This window comes from Bos taurus, chromosome 17, assembly GCF_002263795.3.
Source record: "Bos taurus isolate L1 Dominette 01449 registration number 42190680 breed Hereford chromosome 17, ARS-UCD2.0, whole genome shotgun sequence".
Classification (NCBI taxonomy): Eukaryota; Metazoa; Chordata; class Mammalia; order Artiodactyla; family Bovidae; genus Bos; species Bos taurus.
Window position 1 is genome coordinate 4,303,898 of NC_037344.1, and position 19,007 is coordinate 4,322,904.

The 19,007-nt window shown below is 40.7% G+C and overlaps 1 protein-coding gene across 9 annotated transcripts in view; it reads right to left on the bottom strand.

Annotated features, from left to right (window-relative positions):
* Nucleotides 1–5,275: 5,275 nt before the first annotated feature.
* TRIM2 (tripartite motif containing 2) overlaps nt 5,276–19,007 on the bottom strand; it is a 127,910-nt gene continuing 114,178 nt past the window's right edge. For 6 of the 9 annotated variants that reach the window (XM_059876112.1, XM_059876109.1, XM_059876108.1 and 3 more), the window contains 4 exons: nt 16,218–16,398; nt 15,102–15,172; nt 10,450–10,590; nt 5,276–9,450 (listed from right to left, as the gene is read on the bottom strand). In XM_059876112.1, the coding sequence (XP_059732095.1) occupies nt 9,298–9,450; nt 10,450–10,590; nt 15,102–15,172; nt 16,218–16,398 (546 nt within the window). In that variant the 3' untranslated portion in view covers nt 5,276–9,297. 9 annotated transcript variants of the gene reach the window in all.

The window sequence follows — 19,007 nt, forward strand, 5'->3', positions numbered from 1 at the left end:
CTGAATATTTTAAACCCACTGTTGAGACCTACTGCTCAGAAAAAATATTATTTCAAGATATTGCAGCTCATTGACAATGTACCTGGTCACCCAAGAACTCTGACAGAGATGTACAATGAGATTAATGTTTTAATGCCTGGTAACACAACATCCATTCTGCAGTCCATGGATCAAAGAGTAGTTTCTATAATACTTTCAAGCATTATTAAGAAATACATTTTGTAAGGCCATAGTTGCCATAGGCAGTGATTTCTGTGGTGTATCTGGGCAAAGTCAATTGAAAACCTTCTGGAAAGGATTCACCATTCTAGATGCCACTAAGAACATGTGTGGTTTATGGGAAGAGGTCAAAATATCAACAGTAAGAGGAGTTTGAGAAAAGTTGATTCCAACTCTCTTGTATGACTTTGAGGGGTTTAAGCCTTCAGTGGAGGAAGGAACTACAAATGTACTGGAAACAGCAAGAGAGCTAGAATTCAAAGTGGAGCCTGAAGATGTGGCGGAATTGCTGCAATTCATGGTAAAATTTGAATGAATGAGGAGTTGCTTCTTATGGATGAGTAAAGAAAGTAGTTTCTTGAGCTGGAATCTACTCCTGGAGAAGATGCTGTGAAGACTGCTGAAATGACAACAAAGGATTTAGAACATTACATAAACTTAGTTGATCAAGCAATGGCAGAGTTTGAGAGGACTGGCTCCAATTTTGAAAGGAGTTTTCTGTGAGTAAAATACTATCAAACAGCACCACATGCCACAGAGAAATCATTCATTAAAGAATCAATGCAGCAGACTTCACTGTCTTATTTCAAGACTACCACCCTGATCAATCAGCAGACACCACCCTGGAGGCAAGATCTTCCACCAGCAACAAGACTACAACTCATTGAAGGCTCAGGTAATGGCTAGCATTTTTTCTAAAAAATTTATTAAAGTATTTTTTAGTGATGTTTTTAAATTATGGTATGTATATTGTTTTTTAAGACATAATTCTACTTCACACTTAATAGGCTACAGTGTAGTGTAAACATAACTTTCCTCAGCACTGGAAAACCAAAAGTTTCATGTGACTTTATGATTCATTTGGGAGTGAGGAAGCAGTGAAGATGAGACAGGAGAGGAGGAAAGGTGTGTGTATTTCCACTAAAGGTACGTACATTTCTCTGGCATTTAAAAATCTTTACAAACTCATCTTTTTTTTTTTGCCCAAGAGAATGGAAGTTTGTGGAAGTCTCAGGTGAACACAGAGGAGAGAGCTTGTCCCCACCCAACATGTGAAAACCTGGACTTTTCCACCACGGTTATTGACATTTCTTTTATGACACCTACCTTAATTTGTTCTGTACTATAGGTATTAATGCTCTTTGAATCTTTCCATCTGGGATATAAACTCCTTGAAAACAGGGACACTAACTCTTTCTGTTAACCCTGCCTCATCTCTCATCGTTTCTTCTCGAGCATTGTCTAGCCTCACGATACTGAACTATTAGTTCTCCCCTGGAGAGCTTGCTCTCTTGCCCTCTTTTAGCAAGCCTGGGTTGGCGGTCCCCACTAACACCTCTCTGCCTTCCCCCTGGGTGAGTTAACAGCTGCTAGCATCCTTGGCCCCTCTCAACAGCCCATCATCCTCCATTCTCAGGGGGGTGATGACTGGGCACGTGGAGCAAGTCTGAGTCATGGTGGGAGCCTCAGGTGTATGTGAGCGTCCTCACGCACCAGGTGAATATCCCTCTGCCCCAGGGACTGTGACGTTACGTAGCAAATAAACACCACCACAGGCTTAAACAGACACCACAGAAAGAAGGGAAAAGTCTTTCCATTCTTTTGAATGAGGGGTCCTGCATTTTCATTTTGTACCAGGCATTATTAATTATGTAGCCAGCTCTGTACATATTCATTTAAGTCTCATTCCAGTAGGATAAAGCTCCATGGGAACTGGGACCTTTTTTTTTGGTTTACTGCTATTCCCTAGTAGCTAGAATGGGACCCTAGACTCAGTAAATATTTGCTAATGAAGGTATATAAAAGCAGTTCATAGTGTTGTAATTACCTGGTCTAGTTCAACAACCACACTGTAAGCTCTTAAGAGACTACAGGTCTTATTATTTGTCCTAGCAGCCCTTAACACACAGCCCAAAGCCTAGTATCCACAGGTGCATGGGCATCTGTTCAGACCACAGCAGCAAAGCAGAGGCAGGAGGCGGGCTGAGGGCAGACTGCCACTGTCCGTCCTCTTACCCTCTTATCCTGTGATAACAAACCGCCTTTAACTGAGCCTTTGTCTGCTCTGGAAAGTGGCGTCTCTGGCTTTACATGAACCGAGATTATGGGTATAATCCGAGATGTACTAAAGCCTGGGCAAGTGCCTCACTCACCTCCAAAGAGCCCACCACCACAACCTCCTACTTGCTTAAATGGAAAGAGTAAGTGAAAAACAGAGTTAGGTGTCAATAATACTAATTTCACAATTACTATTTAGCACTGTAACATTCGGTCTTTTTCTCATTTTTATTGTTTCATCTCTCCTTCCCAGACTAACTCAGGTCACCTCTTTCAGACTTTCCATCTGTTATGGAAATTTAACCCTCCAAGAAGTAAAACAGGGAAGTTTTTGTAGTGTTCCTCTATTTTTAACAAAAGCTACTCTAATCATAACAACTTTTAGTGTTATCTCATCACACAAAATATAAATCATGGACTTAATGAAAAACCAAAAAGCCTATAAATAAATCAGGAAAAATGCTCTATGCATATGTTTAAACCAATGACTTGTTTATAATCAATGAAGAAAGACATGAGTCCTTCATAAGAGAACAAATAAATAAGCATCAAGTTCATACACTACTCAAGACTGAGAACTTACCTATTCTCAGGCATTGTGGGGCACCACAGGTCAGATGGGATGGAGTTCCCAAGATGGGGCAGAAAGACCTCGGGTTTACCTCCTCTCAAGGGCGCACCAAAATCACAACTCTGTAAGCACTAAGCACTATTGCTGAAAAGACCGAAACCCACCAGAAAAGATCCTCTCTAACTGAAGAAATAAAGAAGGAACTAAGGGAACTGTGAGACAGGCAGGAGGCGCAGAGCTGCAATACAGTCGAGACTCCTACCCCTGGCGGGGTGACCTCCACACAAGAGAATTATGGTTGCAGAGCTTCTCTCAAAGGAGAGAGCTTCTCTCAAAGGTCCAAGCCCTAGCTTTGAGTTTCCCAGCCCAGGGGTCCTGCAGTGGGGAGACAACCCCTCAATATTTGGCCTTGAAGGCCAGTAGGGCTTACTTTTGGGAGACCCAGAGGACTGAGGGAAATAGAGATTCCACTCTTAAAGGGTACACACAAAATCTCACATGCTTCAGGACCCACAGAAGAAGGTTAGACCCACCTGCTAATCTTGGAGAGTCCTTTTAGAGACGCAGGAGGCAGCTGGAGCTCACTCTGGACTCACAGACACTGGTGGCAGCCTTTTGGAAAACTCAGTCTCCCACAAAGACACTGGAGCTGGCAAGTGCCATTTTGGAGTCCTTCTTCAGCCTGTTAGCCTCAAGACCCACTCCGCAACCACTGACCAGCCTGGAGGCACCAGTGCTGGGGCACGTAAGGTGAAGCGACTAACTGGACAGGGACACAGCCCCATCCAAGAGCAGAGAGGCAGCCTTAAGAATCCCTGAGCCCACAGCCATCCCTGGACATGGCCTTGCCCACCAGAAGGCTGAAGACCCAGCATCACATACCAGGACACGGACATTAGACCTGGAACCCCCAGGGCCCTGCAGCCAGAGAATCCTAGGACCAAGCTCTGCCCACCAGCAGGCAGGTGCCAGTCCCACAGTTTGCTGGGCCCTGGGTCCACCCATTAGTAAGCTGCTCCAGCCTTCAGACCAGCCTCACCCACCAGAGGGGGAACACCAGCCCTGGGACAACGGCAGTCCTGTGGCCTGCTATGACAGGCCCCAGTCAACATGTCAGCACCAGACCTGGGCCTGGGGGAGGGGGCTGTCTTGCCCACCAGCAGGTCAACACAAACTCTGGAACACCCCAGACCCCACTGTCAGTTGTGGCAAGAACTGGCCCCACCTACTGGTTATATAACACCAGCTCTGGGACCCATGCGTCCTGCAGCCAGACCCCAGGACCAAGCTCGCTCACAGACCAATTACCATTACCAAAATGAATCAGTTAAAAAAAAAACCCCAACCCCCCCAAACCTCCCAACAATCAAAAGTCCAGGACCAGATGGCTTTACAGGTGAATTCTATGAAACATTTAGAGAATGTTCTGAAATTATTCCAAAATATTGCTGAGGAAGAAAAGCTTTCTGAACTCATGCTACAAGGCCAGCAGCATCCTGAAACCAAAACCAGACAAAGATTTCACAAAACAAGAAAATTATAGGCCAATCCCACTACCCACCCCAGTATTCTTGCCTGGAGAATTCCATGGACAGAGGAGCCTGGTGGGCTACAGTCCACGGGGTTGCAATGAGTCGGACATGACTAAAGCGACTTAACGTGTATGCAATACCGAGGAACACAGGTGCAAAAATCCTCAACAAAGTATCAGCAAGCTGAATTTAACCATACATTGAAAGAACCATACACCAAGATCAAGTGGGATTTATCCCAAGGCTGCAAGGATGGTTCAACATCCACAAATCAAGAACAGAAATTATATAATGATCTCAAGAGATGCAGACAGCTTTTGACAAAAATCAGCATCAATTTATAATAAAAACTCTCAACAAAATGGGTATAGAGGGGCTAAACTGGTAAGCCCACAGCTAACATTATACTTAATATGCTCCACAGTGAAAAGCTGAAAGCATTACCTCAAAGATCAGGAAAAAAACCAAAGATGACTGCTCTGATCACTTTTATTCAACATAGTATTGGGTAGCCACAGCAGTCAGACCAGAAAAAGGAATAAAAGGAATCCAAACTGGAAAGAAGTAATTAAAAGCATCACTGTTTGCAGACCACATGATGCCAGAACACAGAATACCTTCAAGATGCCACCACAAAGGTACCAGCATGAACAACTGAATTCAGTAAAGCTGCAGGGAACAAAACTAACAGAAATCTGCTGCATTTCTAGATACCAACAACAGACTATCAGAAAGAGAACCTAAGAAAACACTCCCATTAACTAAACCTTTTCTCACTCATATGAACAGTTTGATTAAGGTATTGATATCTTCCACATGTTCTAGAAAGTGTCTTCACTTTCTTTCACTGAGAGAGAGAACGGCAGGTTAAATAAATGAACGTTCAGCCTAGAAATGGAGAAAACAAGCTTTATTATAATGGTTTGAGATTTTGTGCATGGTAAAGATATACACATGAATCTTGTTTCTCCTATGTTTCAAGACAGAATTAATTTAAAGATTTATTGTAGACTAAAGCATCCAAAATACTGTGGTACGTATGTAGCTACGAACATACAAACACTTTGATGCACGGCGTTTATTCTCTTCTTTAAATAGGCAGTCAGCATTTTGATTCATAAAAGAACAATGATGAGAATATATCAGTACCAATGTCAAAGAGCGCAAGATTTAGTGTTGTATACACAAAATATATGAAACAGACCTATAAAGATGGAATGTACAAAATTTTTAAAGAAAAAAAAAGGAAACAAAAATCCCTCATACTCATACATAGGATTGAAAGGCTATAGAGTTGAAAATGATCTAAAGAATTCTAAGAATAAAGTCTTTTGATGACCGAACATTCCCATGTCATAAAGCAAAAACATTTTAAGGCTGTGTTGCTTTCAAAAGTTATTGGAAGTGCTGTACATTCATTGGAACAACATAGCCAATTTATTCATCTATCTTAGAATATTAATAGCTTCCATACATTCTCCACAAACAGACTATACAATCACTGCCACACAATTCATCTTCAGAAAGTTTAACATCATGATTTGTAGCTTACTGTCATTTAAAACAAAACAAAAAATTATTTATTTATACCAAACAAATCTTTAATGGGCACTTAGTTTCCTTTATGGCAATGCTAGATTCCTAGTTATCAAAAATATTAAAATAATTGTAAGTTTAAAACCCTGTAACATTTACAGAATGCAACAATATCACGACTTTCAATTTTAAGCAAAATGAAACAATGTTTGCAGCAAATACCTTCAATTTTATCTTACCTGGAAATGTCTTACTTTTAAATTACTAAACTAAAAATATTCCTCCCTTTTTCAGAAGCTGGTGAATAAGGAGGATACCGTACAGTTCAAATGTACATAAAGATTTTTTCCATCTGAAGTAATCTGCAGATTACCTGATGTTTATTTGCTGTTTCCTCCAATTAACTTAGTATTACCAAAGCATTTATGTGACCCCTTTAGTATTAAGGATCCATAGACACTTGCTAGCATACTGCTATTCCAGTTAACTCCCTTAGTACATACCCTGTATATTTAGTAGTAGAAGCAAGTGTATTCTAGTTGCATGGACCTGTTAGTATTTATTTGCCTCAAATCTAGTCGAAGAGTAAATTAAAAGAAGGTAACCTGGGGACTTTAGTTACTGGAGACTAAAGTTTGATCAAGATACTAAGAACCATTTTTTTTTTTAATGGCTAAGCGTCATAAAGGCTTTTTATTCATCTAAGTGGTCAAGTGACTCCACCCACCTCCCCATGTCCAGCAGGGGAGGTCTGTATCGGAGACACAGTTACTAATATCTGTAACTGGGGAGGGACTGCATCGTCACGACCATTACATTCTAACTGGCAACATTTTGCCGTAAGTGCCCAGGGGAAATTTGAATGGGTAGTTTTTCAGTGCTACTTATCATGAATGTATGACAGGTTCTGTACACGTGACAAACAGAAATCAAACAAAAATGGTAGAACAGAAACAAAAAGTCACTTATTTTATATCCTTCTCAGTTTACTAGAAACCATTTAGAATGTGACAAAACTCCATTTAAATCTTGTCTATTCATCTTAGCAGCAGCACTTTCCCCCTAAAATATGCTTACCAAGAGATACAGTAAATGCACATATGTATCCAAATTCGAAATGTTATTTATACTTTAACATATAGGATTATATATATTTTGGGGAAATATAGTGTTTCCTGGAGTGCCCATAGCATGTGTTTTAGGAACAGGTAGTGGGACAGGTCTGAATCAAAGTATCTCTTCTTTTATTCCAGTTTCGTTCCAATATTGACATGTAAAAAAATCAGCTTTGTGTTCCTTCTATTAAGGTACCCAGTCTAATACGTTATGATGGCTGGTTAATTTCTAAATTCACAAGAATAATTTGAATGTGCAAAAAACCCCTTTAAGTAAACGAGCCTTAAGATCCATGGCCTATGACAGAGTCTACAGAGGAAGCTACTTTCACTGGTGAAAATAAACTGAAATTAATTTAACTAGTTTAAAACCTTTCCTTTTAAACATTTCAGGAATTATCGAGTCTAGCTTATCTTTTATGCAGAAGGTTAGTTAATGGTGAAATGACATTCCTGCCCTACAGTGTAAGCTTCAAAGGGGCAGGGGGCTTTGTTTGTTTTATCCATGACTTTATACCCAGTGCCTTAAATAGTCTCTGGAACCCAGGAAGTGCTCGTTAAACATCAATATTTAAATTCAAAGACTCATTTCACCACTGACATTAGGAAAAAAGAAACATCAAATTCACATAGTTATACATGTGGGAAATGTTTTTTTATAGTACAGTTTTAAGGTGCTTTCAGTGAAAAAGGTCCCCAAGTCATTATCGAAAATGCCAAACATGACATCCTATTTGGTAGAACTGAGTAGAAAATCAAACAGTGGAAATACACCACATCTTATTTTACAGAATCCGATTTGACTAAATTATTCTTACCATGTCTCAAAATGCGTTTATACTTAAATGTAACTCAAGTTCAACTTTGTTTCTTTCGACCTGTTTTTCGTTTTGTTTTTGAAAGCACAGAAGGCCATTTTCTGACTAGAAGTCAACCAATACCAGCACTCCTGGAAAATGGCAAAAATGAAACCTGCTTTAGGGCTTGCTCTATGAGGACGGCGTTAAACGGTGCAGTTGAGGAATGTGCTGAAGCTGCTTCTGTCTTTCAGAGTGCTGCCTACTTCAATACACCAAAGGTTCAGCTAAATATATATATGATACATTCTACCTTACCCTAATCATGTATACATAGTCCTTTAATGCCTCTACTAGTCATTAGACAATGATAAATAACCGTAACATGCCCTTACCTGTAATGCCTTCGCGATAACACGACTTTGGTAACACTTGCTTTCTAAGGGGAGACCATTGATCAATCGCATGCCTTTGGTTGACACCATCCGTCCTCCAAAGGGCTGCTTATGGCTCTCTGTCCTAGGATACTGGTGTCCTACTACATGTGCTGACATTTTGCAAGAGGTAAAGCTTTCGCATTCGTGAAGTGGGAGAGGAGAGACACGTGTGAGCGCACGGCACAGAGAATGTGACTGACTTTGCCTTGGTTACATTCCAGTGCATTAACCTGGAGTTAACGGGGCCCGCTGGTTTACCAAAAGGTAGCATTACTGTCGTAAAATGCCTTTCAAAGTATCAGGAATTTCAGGTTTCCCTGAAAATGAACTTTGTTTTTAGATACAAGGTGAGCAGGAGCGAGGTGCAAAGAAACACATGAAGAAGATCTTTGATCAAACTCAGAAAGGGTGGGAGATTTGCATTGATTTTTTAAGTGCTAAACTCAAGAGGCTTGCTAATCCCAGGTGGGAGGATTTTGTAAGACAGCTTTCGTTTTTTCCCAAAGTAATGTTATATGTAGTTACTGATAAACAAAAAATGTCACAAGACTAATCTCTACTGTAAAAGTGAGGTTAGAAGATCCCCTGGGTCTTGTGACCAAGGTTAAATAAAGTATATAACTATAACAGATTTTGTTTTCATCTTGTTTTTGGAAGCTCTGCACAAAAGCTATCACTCACAGGATTAACAAATGCCTTTAAATATTCTAGTTTTTTTTTAATGCTTGTTTGATTTGCAAAATTAGTTAAACTACATAAATCCCTGTCCTATATGACATAGTTCACAGGTGTAAAACTTTGCAGTTTTTATAGATTCAGTAGAAGAGATTTTTTTTTTTTAACTCTAAACGTGGATTATGGAAATCAGATATGCAGTTTTTAAGGAAATTGTTACATTCAGAAATAACCTTGGAAAGTTCACCGATGATTCCTTCTAGCAAGAAAAGTCTAGTATCATCTGGTCCTGTGTCAGGAGATCCATTCCAGTTTATGGTGTAAGATCTTTGTAAGGGGGTGTCCAGTCGCCCACTGTTACTGTAAGTACCGGTAGACCTTGAAACAGTGGTTTCCAGAGTCTGCAACCACCACGTGGCCGTCTGAAGTTAGGGCCAGGCCCTGGGGGCCATAGAGTGGATCAGCAGACGTGTTAATGTAGGACAAAAACGACCCACTTCCATCAAACACCTGTAAACATAAAGTCAGAGTGTGACAGGAGAAGTTTGAGGAACAGGAAGAAGCCGGGGTTAGGAAACCTCTGATGCTGACGTTTCTTACCTGGAAACACGGGTGCGGCCCCCAGCCTTGTTTAGGCCGCACTCACCCACAGCCCCTCCCTCCACTCACCGTGCCTGCCCCCCCCTCACTCTCTGTGCCCCGTGTGAGCTGACACGCTCACAGAGGTCCCATGTGAGGGGAACGGCTCTGGATGGGGCCCGAAGAACAAACCACCCTTCTGTCTCACCCTGAGCTTTCACTTCTCCCCTTCCAGCCTCACTATCTTCTTTTATTCCCAAGCACAAGAGGGAAAAATTGGTAACTAGACCACAGAAGAATGTCCTGAGTCAACATGCAACAAGAAAATCGTACATTTGGACAGAAAGTGGTCTTTTTTGGTCAGTAAGCTTCTGCTCTGATGCAATAAAAAGAACTCTTTCCCTTCCCAGGCCCAGACTGGTTTCTTCTGGCCATTCTGTTTGGCTTATAGGGTGTTTCAAAAGGCAGGTGTGATGAGGGCCACGGCACAAACAGCCGAGCATCTGTGGCCCTATACAGCACTGCCTCCTGACTGTAGCCCCTTGTCTGCTGCTGGCTTCCCATCAGATACAGAACACCTTTTTCAAAAGTAGATGTCCACTGGGATAATTAAGCAAGATAAATACCCTGGAGAAATTAAAGTATGCAGTGTTACATTTAAAGTCTTGACCCCTTTCCTGAGAAGAAGCCATCCATCATCAGATTCAACTGCCGAACACTGCTGTTCTCAGAGCGACTTGGGAATGCTCCTTGATTTGCCCAGAGCACCCTGGGTTGACTTGTTTCTATTCCACCTTCCTTAGTTTGGCACTTCTGGTTAGACTGTTTACAGCCTAATCACCTAACCAATGAACAAATGGAAAACATTCCAGGTTGGGGGACTTCACTTTCAACAAACAGCGATCACTCTAAACAAATAAATCCGTCTACCTGGATCCTGCTGTTCCCCCAGTCGGCTACGATGATGTTTCCATTTGAATCCACTGCTACGCCCGTGGGAGCATTAAACTGCCCGTTTCCTTCTCCATTTGAGCCAAACTTCAACATGAATTCGCCTTCCTGATTAAACACCTGTACGAGATATTTTTAAGTTATTTTAAACTAAGATAGTTAAGCAAACATTCTGGTTTTTAAAAAATATCTGAGCAGATTATTTAAGACATTCTTCAAAAACTGGGAGTTTACAAACTAGACCCCACATATCACTTGTGGTTCCCAAATTTACTATCTAAATCTGATTTACTATTTGTTAAACCACTTCTTTTTCTAGCTTATATCCGGTTGTATTGCTATGTGAAAAATACTTCTGTTATAAATTATAAAAAATATACAAATATAAGGTACTACGAGTAAGTAGAGATGTAATTTCCAAACACATTATTCTTTTTGCATTTAAATAAATATCTAATTTCAAGAATAGAAATTGTATTTCTAACAGGATGGACAATTGCTCAAAGTTGAATCAGAAAGTAAGAGCTTTTTGTTAGGCCAGATATTCAGAATTTACTACGATTTTACTAAGTCAACATAACAAGAAATGTGGCTGGACCACACATTTATAGCAAGGAAAATCCAAGTGAGTATGTGTGTGCGTGTGTGTGTGATGGCAGCAACTGAGGAATAAGAAAATGGCTTTTTAAAATAGATTTTCTCAGAATATTTTAGTTAGAATAGATAGCCATAAGCTTTGATGAATACAGCCCATGAAGGAGGATGATGGAAGAGGGAGCTAAACGAAACTGCAGAATTCTCAAATTCTCTAATATCTGATAACAGCCAAGCACTGGACTATTGTGGTTAATTAAATATTCTTATTAATAGAGTGTTACAGTGTATGTACCAATTGTAGATTACTCAGATTACTAACATTGAGAGAATTAGCATTTTAATATGTGTTTAATGATAAGACTAGTAAGCATAACTTTATCTTGAAGATCTGGTTTTGAACACGTTCAGGATGTTCTCTTATGCCTTCATTATCATGCAACACATGTAGAAAAACTCACTGACAAATCAAAAAGTGTTATATGCAAGGCACCCATGAGCGTGAGGTTTCTAAAACGAGGACCCGAGAGAGGTCACTAAGCCTGAGCACAGATCTAATCTGAAGGTGCTTTCAGAACCTTTTCAAGATTCTCTTACTGCCATCTCTGTGATCATGAAAGAGTAAAATGATGCTATTTCTTTTAGTTTCTTATGATGGGGAAGTGAGACGCTTCCAACTCTAAAGCCTAAATTTTCTTTAAGGTAAAATGAAAAAGTCATGACTGCTTTCTGAATTAGTTACATGCTTGCCAAGTAAATAAGCTACCTCTTTGGTTCTTTGAAAGGACAGAGACAAGAATCAACTTTTACTAAGATGCCGTGTCTTTAAAATCTTTTCTGATTCTTTTTATCTCCTTCACATAATTTTGGGATTAACATGTACCTACTACTATATACAAAATAGATAATCAACAAGGATCTAATGCAGCACAGGGAATGCTACTCAATATTCTGTAATAAACTAAATGGGAAAAGAATCTGAAAAAGAAAAGATGTGTATGTATAAAAGATGTATGTATATGTATAACTGAATAACCTTGCTGTACACCTGACACTCATACAATGTTGTAAATCCAATGTTGTTGTGGTTTAGCCACTAAGTCACGTCCGAACTTTGTGACCCCACCGGGCTCCTCTGTCCGTGGGACCCCATGGACTACAGCCCACCGGGCTCCTCTGTCCGTGGGATTTCCCAGGCAAGATTATTGGAGTGGGATTTCCTTTTTCAGGGGATCTTCCTGACCCAGGGATCAAACCTGTGTCTTTGGCTGGGCAGGGGGATTCTTTACCATTGGGTCCTATACTCCAATACAAAATAAAAATGAAAAAAAAGAAAAGCTATACAAATAATCATTTTGTTTGCTTATCTCTCTAAGTCAGCATGTTTTCCTTGACACAATTCAAACAGTTTACATGCTTCTGCTCCATTCTGAAATTATGAAGGCTAATTTAATCTTGTTTTGCAATGAGGAAAATGTATATCGTGAAGGTAGCTAAAGAACTAATTAGCCCACTTGTTACCCTTGACCTATAGTTCAGGTTTTTATGTTTATCAACAGAGAAGTGACTTAAATCAAGAATTCTTGTTAACTGCCCACGTTATATAAAGAAAAAAAGCCCAACTATTTCATAAAAGCTACATGGCAACAACTGTCAAAGAGAAGAGAAAAATAAAAATGACTGGGTTTTTTCCCTCTAAATGAGAGAAAAGTTGAGTTTAAATAACTGCCTCTACAGTACTGAAAACCTGAAATGTTTTCACAATTTTAATGACTTTAAATTTCTCATATTTTCTATTTTTCCCACCTAAAATGTCATTTAATTATTTATAACTTATTCAGATGAAAGCATACTAAGAGGCAGAAGTATGAGCTGAAATCATTTTTATAGTTTTCTTTTTTGATAAATTTTTACTGTAAGTTTTTATCATTTTGATGACAGTCCTTTTCTGATTTCAAAATTCTGTTCATCTCAATACCACCTCCACTTGGAAGTCTTCCCTGATAGTCTTAATCATGGAAATCTTCTCTTTTTTTTCTGGATATTTAGAGAACTTTACGTGTAGCTATTCTACCTGTCTGTTTTGGCCGTGCATCTCTTTTGGCCGTTCAGTCCCGACCAGGGATTGAACTCACGCCCCTGCACTGGAAGCGGAGTCCTAACCACTGGACCACCAGGGGAGTCCCTATACGTACCCATTCTTAAAAAAGGCATTTGTTGCTCTCTGCCTTGCATTTTGGCTACTTACATATGTTTTCTTTCTTCCTACAATGTTAGGACTGGTAAATAGGAATCCTCCCACTCACCGAGGCCAGCTGGCTCACACAGTTGCCTCGAGCAAAGGGAAAGGAGAGGCTCTGAGCCCCAGCTGTGCTCAGTGGAAAAGGGCAGCCTGGCCACTGTCACGTCTTCTGCTGGGCGTGGTGGCACCTAGGCCAGGCCTCGCTGGCCCTGGCACCACTGAGACGTATACGGGTTTCCTTCTTGTTCAATGCACAACGGTTAAATGAAGGGCCGCTCTATAAACAGAGTGGAGAGGAGGGAGCGTCATGATGGCCCATGTGGTCCTTTTCTAGTTATGCTTGTCCACAGGACTGTGACAGCCCCCTGGGAGAACGGCCACAGGCCGAGGCTCCACTGCCACTTTGCTGTGTGCGTCCCTCATTCTCAAAAGACCTTCCCATTGTTCTCTTCCTCTTACCAAGCCTGGGCAGGTGTGTGTATGTGGAGGGGGGCATGGACGGAGCCCTGCCACTCAGGCAGCAACTCTGGAGAGACCCATGGCAGGAAGCGGCCTTTCAAGGAAGCAGCAACGGTGGGCATCCTTCCCCTCAGCCTGCCCCAGCACCACGGCCCACTGTGCTCCCCTCTCTGCACGGGAGACTTGGCCCCATCTCCAAAGCATGAGGCCTTTCCATTTATCTACCCAGCTTCAAGACACCTTCTTCCAGGAAGAGCTGGGGACAACCAGCAGCGAAGAGCGTTCCTTTGGTGTCAGAATCCTACCCCTATTTAGCTCTTCCAGTCATCCACACTGGCAGACTGATGGTTAGATTTGAGTGCTCAATGGTTGTCTCTAAGCGCAAACTTGACTCACTGGCCTCCCCTATGCTGTCTTCTACCCTCCCTCACATCTGCAATGCCTGACTTTAAAACATTTAAGTGAGCTTACTTACACTTCTAGGATCAGTGCAAACCTGTATCACTTGATGTAAACAGAAGGTAACCCTAAAAACAGACAAAGAACTCTGAAAGGAAAAGTGTCTGTCAGGGCACTCCCAGGCCACCCGACATTGCACACGTTACACGTGGAGCACACGTTACACGTGGAGCACACGTTACACGTGGAGCACACGTTACACGTGGAGCACACGTTACACTCGGATAAGCTTGGTCTAGAATGCTAGCAAGCGTTTTCTCGTTCCAGTAAGTGAGACACTGGTTTTGAACCACTCTATTTTCTCCTGATTTGCTCATAATAGAGGTCAAATCTTTCTCCCCACTCTACCTACTAAGGAAGATGTACTACAGTGTTTGGGGGAGGGGTGGGGAGCACCACGTGTGTGAAGGATGTATGAAGGACACTCTATGAATGGATGCCAGGGCTGTTTCCCTCCCCAAATCTGTTGCGGCAGCAGAGTTCTAATACCTACTTTTGTTTGTAAGGCCCTAGGTGCAGAAAACTGAAAAAAGTCATCTGTTTTAATTTATCAAATAGCCACAAAACATTAAGCTTCAGAAAGTTCTGCCTCTCTGAGTTCAAGCAACTGCTTTTTAAAATTTAATTTTCAAGTCATCTCCATTTACACCAGTTTCAAATTAAGAAACTTACTGGCACAATATTTTGTTCACTTTTCTGACTCTGCAAAGTCTGTGTGTCCAAATTAAAACCTGCATCTTTTAGGAGAAGCAAAGATCTGCTCTTTTAGGTTAATCCCCTAGGTCCTGTGTGTATAGGTGAGTCTCATGTTTTCTCCCAGACTGATTCCTGTATTAAAGCAATTGAAAGTTAACAACAATTGATGTGTTTATGGTACCTTGACAGAATGATTATGGAAATCTGTAACAATAATCTCATTATTGCTATTTACAGCTGCGAAATGCGGACCTGAAATAAAAATAAGAAAAAAACATGTGATAACCATAACAACAAAAATGATTACAACAACACAGTAGTTACAGAACTTCATACATTAACTTAGTTATTTAAGAAAAAACAAAGAACTATAGATTCGGTTCTTAAAAGGTCATTCAGCCAGACCTCTGGCTTCAGATAACACAGATTCGATAGCATTCTACACTTGTGGCTGTCTGCTCTGCCTTCTTCCAAATCAAGCTGACAGTTCCAGCAGCCCTCATGGAGTGGAATGAGCAGTAAGCATCGGAATTCCTTCTCCACACCACCATCTGAAAGTCACCTCTGCCAGCTTCCCCGACAGTCACACAGGGAGGGCCCTCAGCTCCCACCGAAGAGAGACATGGTAACTCTTGGGAGCACCGAGGGAAAAATATCCAGCGTGTAATAATTTTTTTTCAAGTAGCTCAGAAACCCACACTTTATAATTTTGGGCGACATTCAGAATTTGGCAGAACTGGAGACAAAGCATAAAGAAAGATTATGCAAATTAATGTGAACCGCCAAAAGCATCCTTCTCAAAAGAAGTAATCAACTGTTTTCAGCCTCTTGCAGATGTAAAAAAAAAAAACGAGGTAAGCCTGTGACTGCAAAGTGGCACACCAAAGAGAAAAGTAAAAGAAACCGCCTTCCCTGTGCTATTCTACACTTCTGCTCTCGTATAACCACTTAGGTGAAAAATATTCTCATTCAGAAACTTAAATAAAGCAACAGTCAGGTGGAAACAGGAGGCTCTCCATAGTTCCTCAAACATTTTCATTTAAAAACTATTTTATTCAATGTTAATATCTGAAGATTAGACTTCTGAGTTGCCACCAGTAAAAGCCCACATGGGCTGCAGTAGCACTTACTGCGGGTAAAGTCCCTGAGAAGCATCTAACCATGCTTTCGCTTAGATTCCATCCCCAGTGTCTTTCCCAAAGCCGGCAAACACACTGGGGATGCGGCGTCCTCAACATGCTCCAACATCATGCAACTGTGAGCAGAAGAAGCATAAAAAAGGGGGTTTACATATTACCATCGAGTGTACCTGCAAACTGCCTGTCCCCATTGCCTCGGCTACCAAACCTGGTGACTATTTTCCCATTCGGCTGGAAGATGAAGACGCAGCACGCCTTGTTATCCACCACGATGATGTGCCCATTGCGGTCCACAGACACTCCTTTGGGCCCCATCAACTTTCCTGATCCGATTTTTGTCTGTTAGAAACAAGTGCGGAAATGAAGGTGAAAGCACTGCAGAGCATGAAGACGGATGAGGGTGTCAGCAAACGCTGACCTGGCTGTTCAAACAGGCGCATAGCTACTCATGGGCCACAATCATCTGTCTTGAAAATTGTCTTTTTCACATCCATTATCTGTTACTGATATTTATATGAAATCATTTTTTTAAGGAATCACCACCAAAAATGTTCTAGAATCCCCTTAACCGGAGTCACAATTCCTCTGTAAGGAGGCAGTTTGGTGGAGCAAGGGGCCACTGGATTAGGAGTGGGAAGACAGTCTCATGCTTGTCACTCACTTTGTGTCCATTTTGCCATAGCATCTGCCATAGCACACATTGATTTTTTTCCTTAAGTTTTAGATTCTTAAGTATTATAAATGTCAAAAAGTGACCTTAATCACTTCCACTGCTACTTCTGGAATATGTATAAAGTAAAATAAAGTAAGTAAAGCATTTAGAGTACAGTACATATTAAGCAGTCTTTAAAAGGAAGCAGTCACTTTCTTTATTAAATATCATAATTAATATCAAAGTGGCCAGGCATCTGCCATTGGACTAGAGCTCCACACAGGTGGATATCATGTCTGTTTCATCCAGCACTGTGTACTCAGAGCCTAGCACACTTCCTAACAAGTACTCAACAAATATTCACTCAATATATTAACTTGAAAAGTCTAGCATTATTGCAGGGTAATTCATTAAATGGTTCCAGTCTTTGCAGTATTTTAAAATGGGATAAAAGCATTAGATTTCTATAAAACATATACCATACGCATTTAAGACCTTACTCTTCTGAGTATAGTGTGTGTATCAATGCCTGTTTGTTGTAAGATGCATGTCTTATATCTTCAATAATTTTGTTTCCTAGAGTACTCATAAAGACGGGCTTTATTCATTCGCCCATTTATTTATTAATTCCACAAACGCTGATCGAGCCCCAGTGTGCGCCCTGTGGTAGAGGTAGAAACAGCACCTGCCCTCAGCGACGCCTCAGGGCACTGTCTACTGCGCCCTGTTGGAAGTGCCCAGTGTCAAGGGTTAACTTTGGTAGATTTGCGAGAATTCAATAGGCCATCTCAGAAGCCACGAGGAACAATACCCCAATGATACAGGTCACACACAAGGGAGCAGAAGGCGCATCCAAGGTGAGGGAGCAGGGGGAAAGGGTCTGGGAGGTGACGGGGAGGCAAGAACCACAGTCCTCCCTGGCACCAGGCTCGGAAAGTGTCAGCTGAAGCAGAGCTCTCTGTGCTTTAATGAAAACCTTCAGATACTGAAAAAGGCAAGGTACAGAACAGTACCCCACCTGTATTAAATATGTGTTTACATGCATATACATTCCTGGAATAGAAATTAAGAAACCACATAGTGTCTATATGATACAAAGTGGTATTAAGGGTGGCAGGAAAAACTCTTTTCATTTTATACTCTCCTCTGTAGACTTATTTGAAAAATCTATTTGCATATATTACATGTTAACTTAAAAACTTAAACTCTGAAAAACATTACATTCTCAAAGGTTCTGTTTTAGACCCCTTATTTTCCCTTTCTCTGTTAGTGCTATTCTGATAGGAATATAACATAAGTTTCGCATGTAACTTAAAGTTTGCTAGTAGCCACATCAAAAAGAAAAAAGAAACAGGGAAAATTCATTTTAATTATGTATTTATTTAATCTAATATACAGTAAGTCCCCTACTAATGAACAAGTTCCATTCCAAGAGCGCATTCATATATCCGACAAAGTTAGCCGAGGTACCCAACTAATACAATCGGCCATACTGTACTGAAATAAAATTGGATGTATTGTAATAGGTTTATAGTACTTTTCACACAAATACTACATTAAAAAAATAAAGAAAACATTTCTAATCTTACAGTACAGTACCTTGAAAAGTACAGGAGTACAGTGAAGAGCTGGTGCTTCTTAGCAATACCAACCACGTCACCATTGCTTTCATGCCTACTTCTGACATCCCGGGCTTGAAATAAAGATATTGCACTACTGTACTCTATAAAGTACACAAAAGCACCACCTGCAGAGGATGCGCACAGGCAACAATGTGCACCAGACATGCTGGGAACACACGCTCGCATCTGTGGAAGTCTGCAACTTGAAGGTTCATATGTAGAGGACTTACTATATCCAGAATTTACCATTTCAATAAGTGATCAATATAAAAGTTATTAATGAACTGGTTTACATTCTTTGGGAAGATTAAATCTTTGAAATCCAGTGTATACTTTACACTCATGGTACAACTCAATTCAGACTAGTCCCCTTTCAAGAACTCTGTATTCACAAGTGGCTTGTAGCTACTATATTGGACAGCTCGACTCTACACACTTCTAAAATCTCATTTATGCTATGGCATCAGCTTTCACTGCCATGTGTAAGATTCTCAAATCTGTATCTTTAGCCATGGCTGATTTTATCTCAAACTCAATCAACATCAAACCATTTAAAAAAACAAAAAGAGATTAAAAAAAAAACACCCCAAACTAGCACCTCTGAATTTCCTAATTTCTTTTATGACACCACAGTTTGTCCAGTCACCTAGGATCAAAATTTCAGAGCAAAGTTC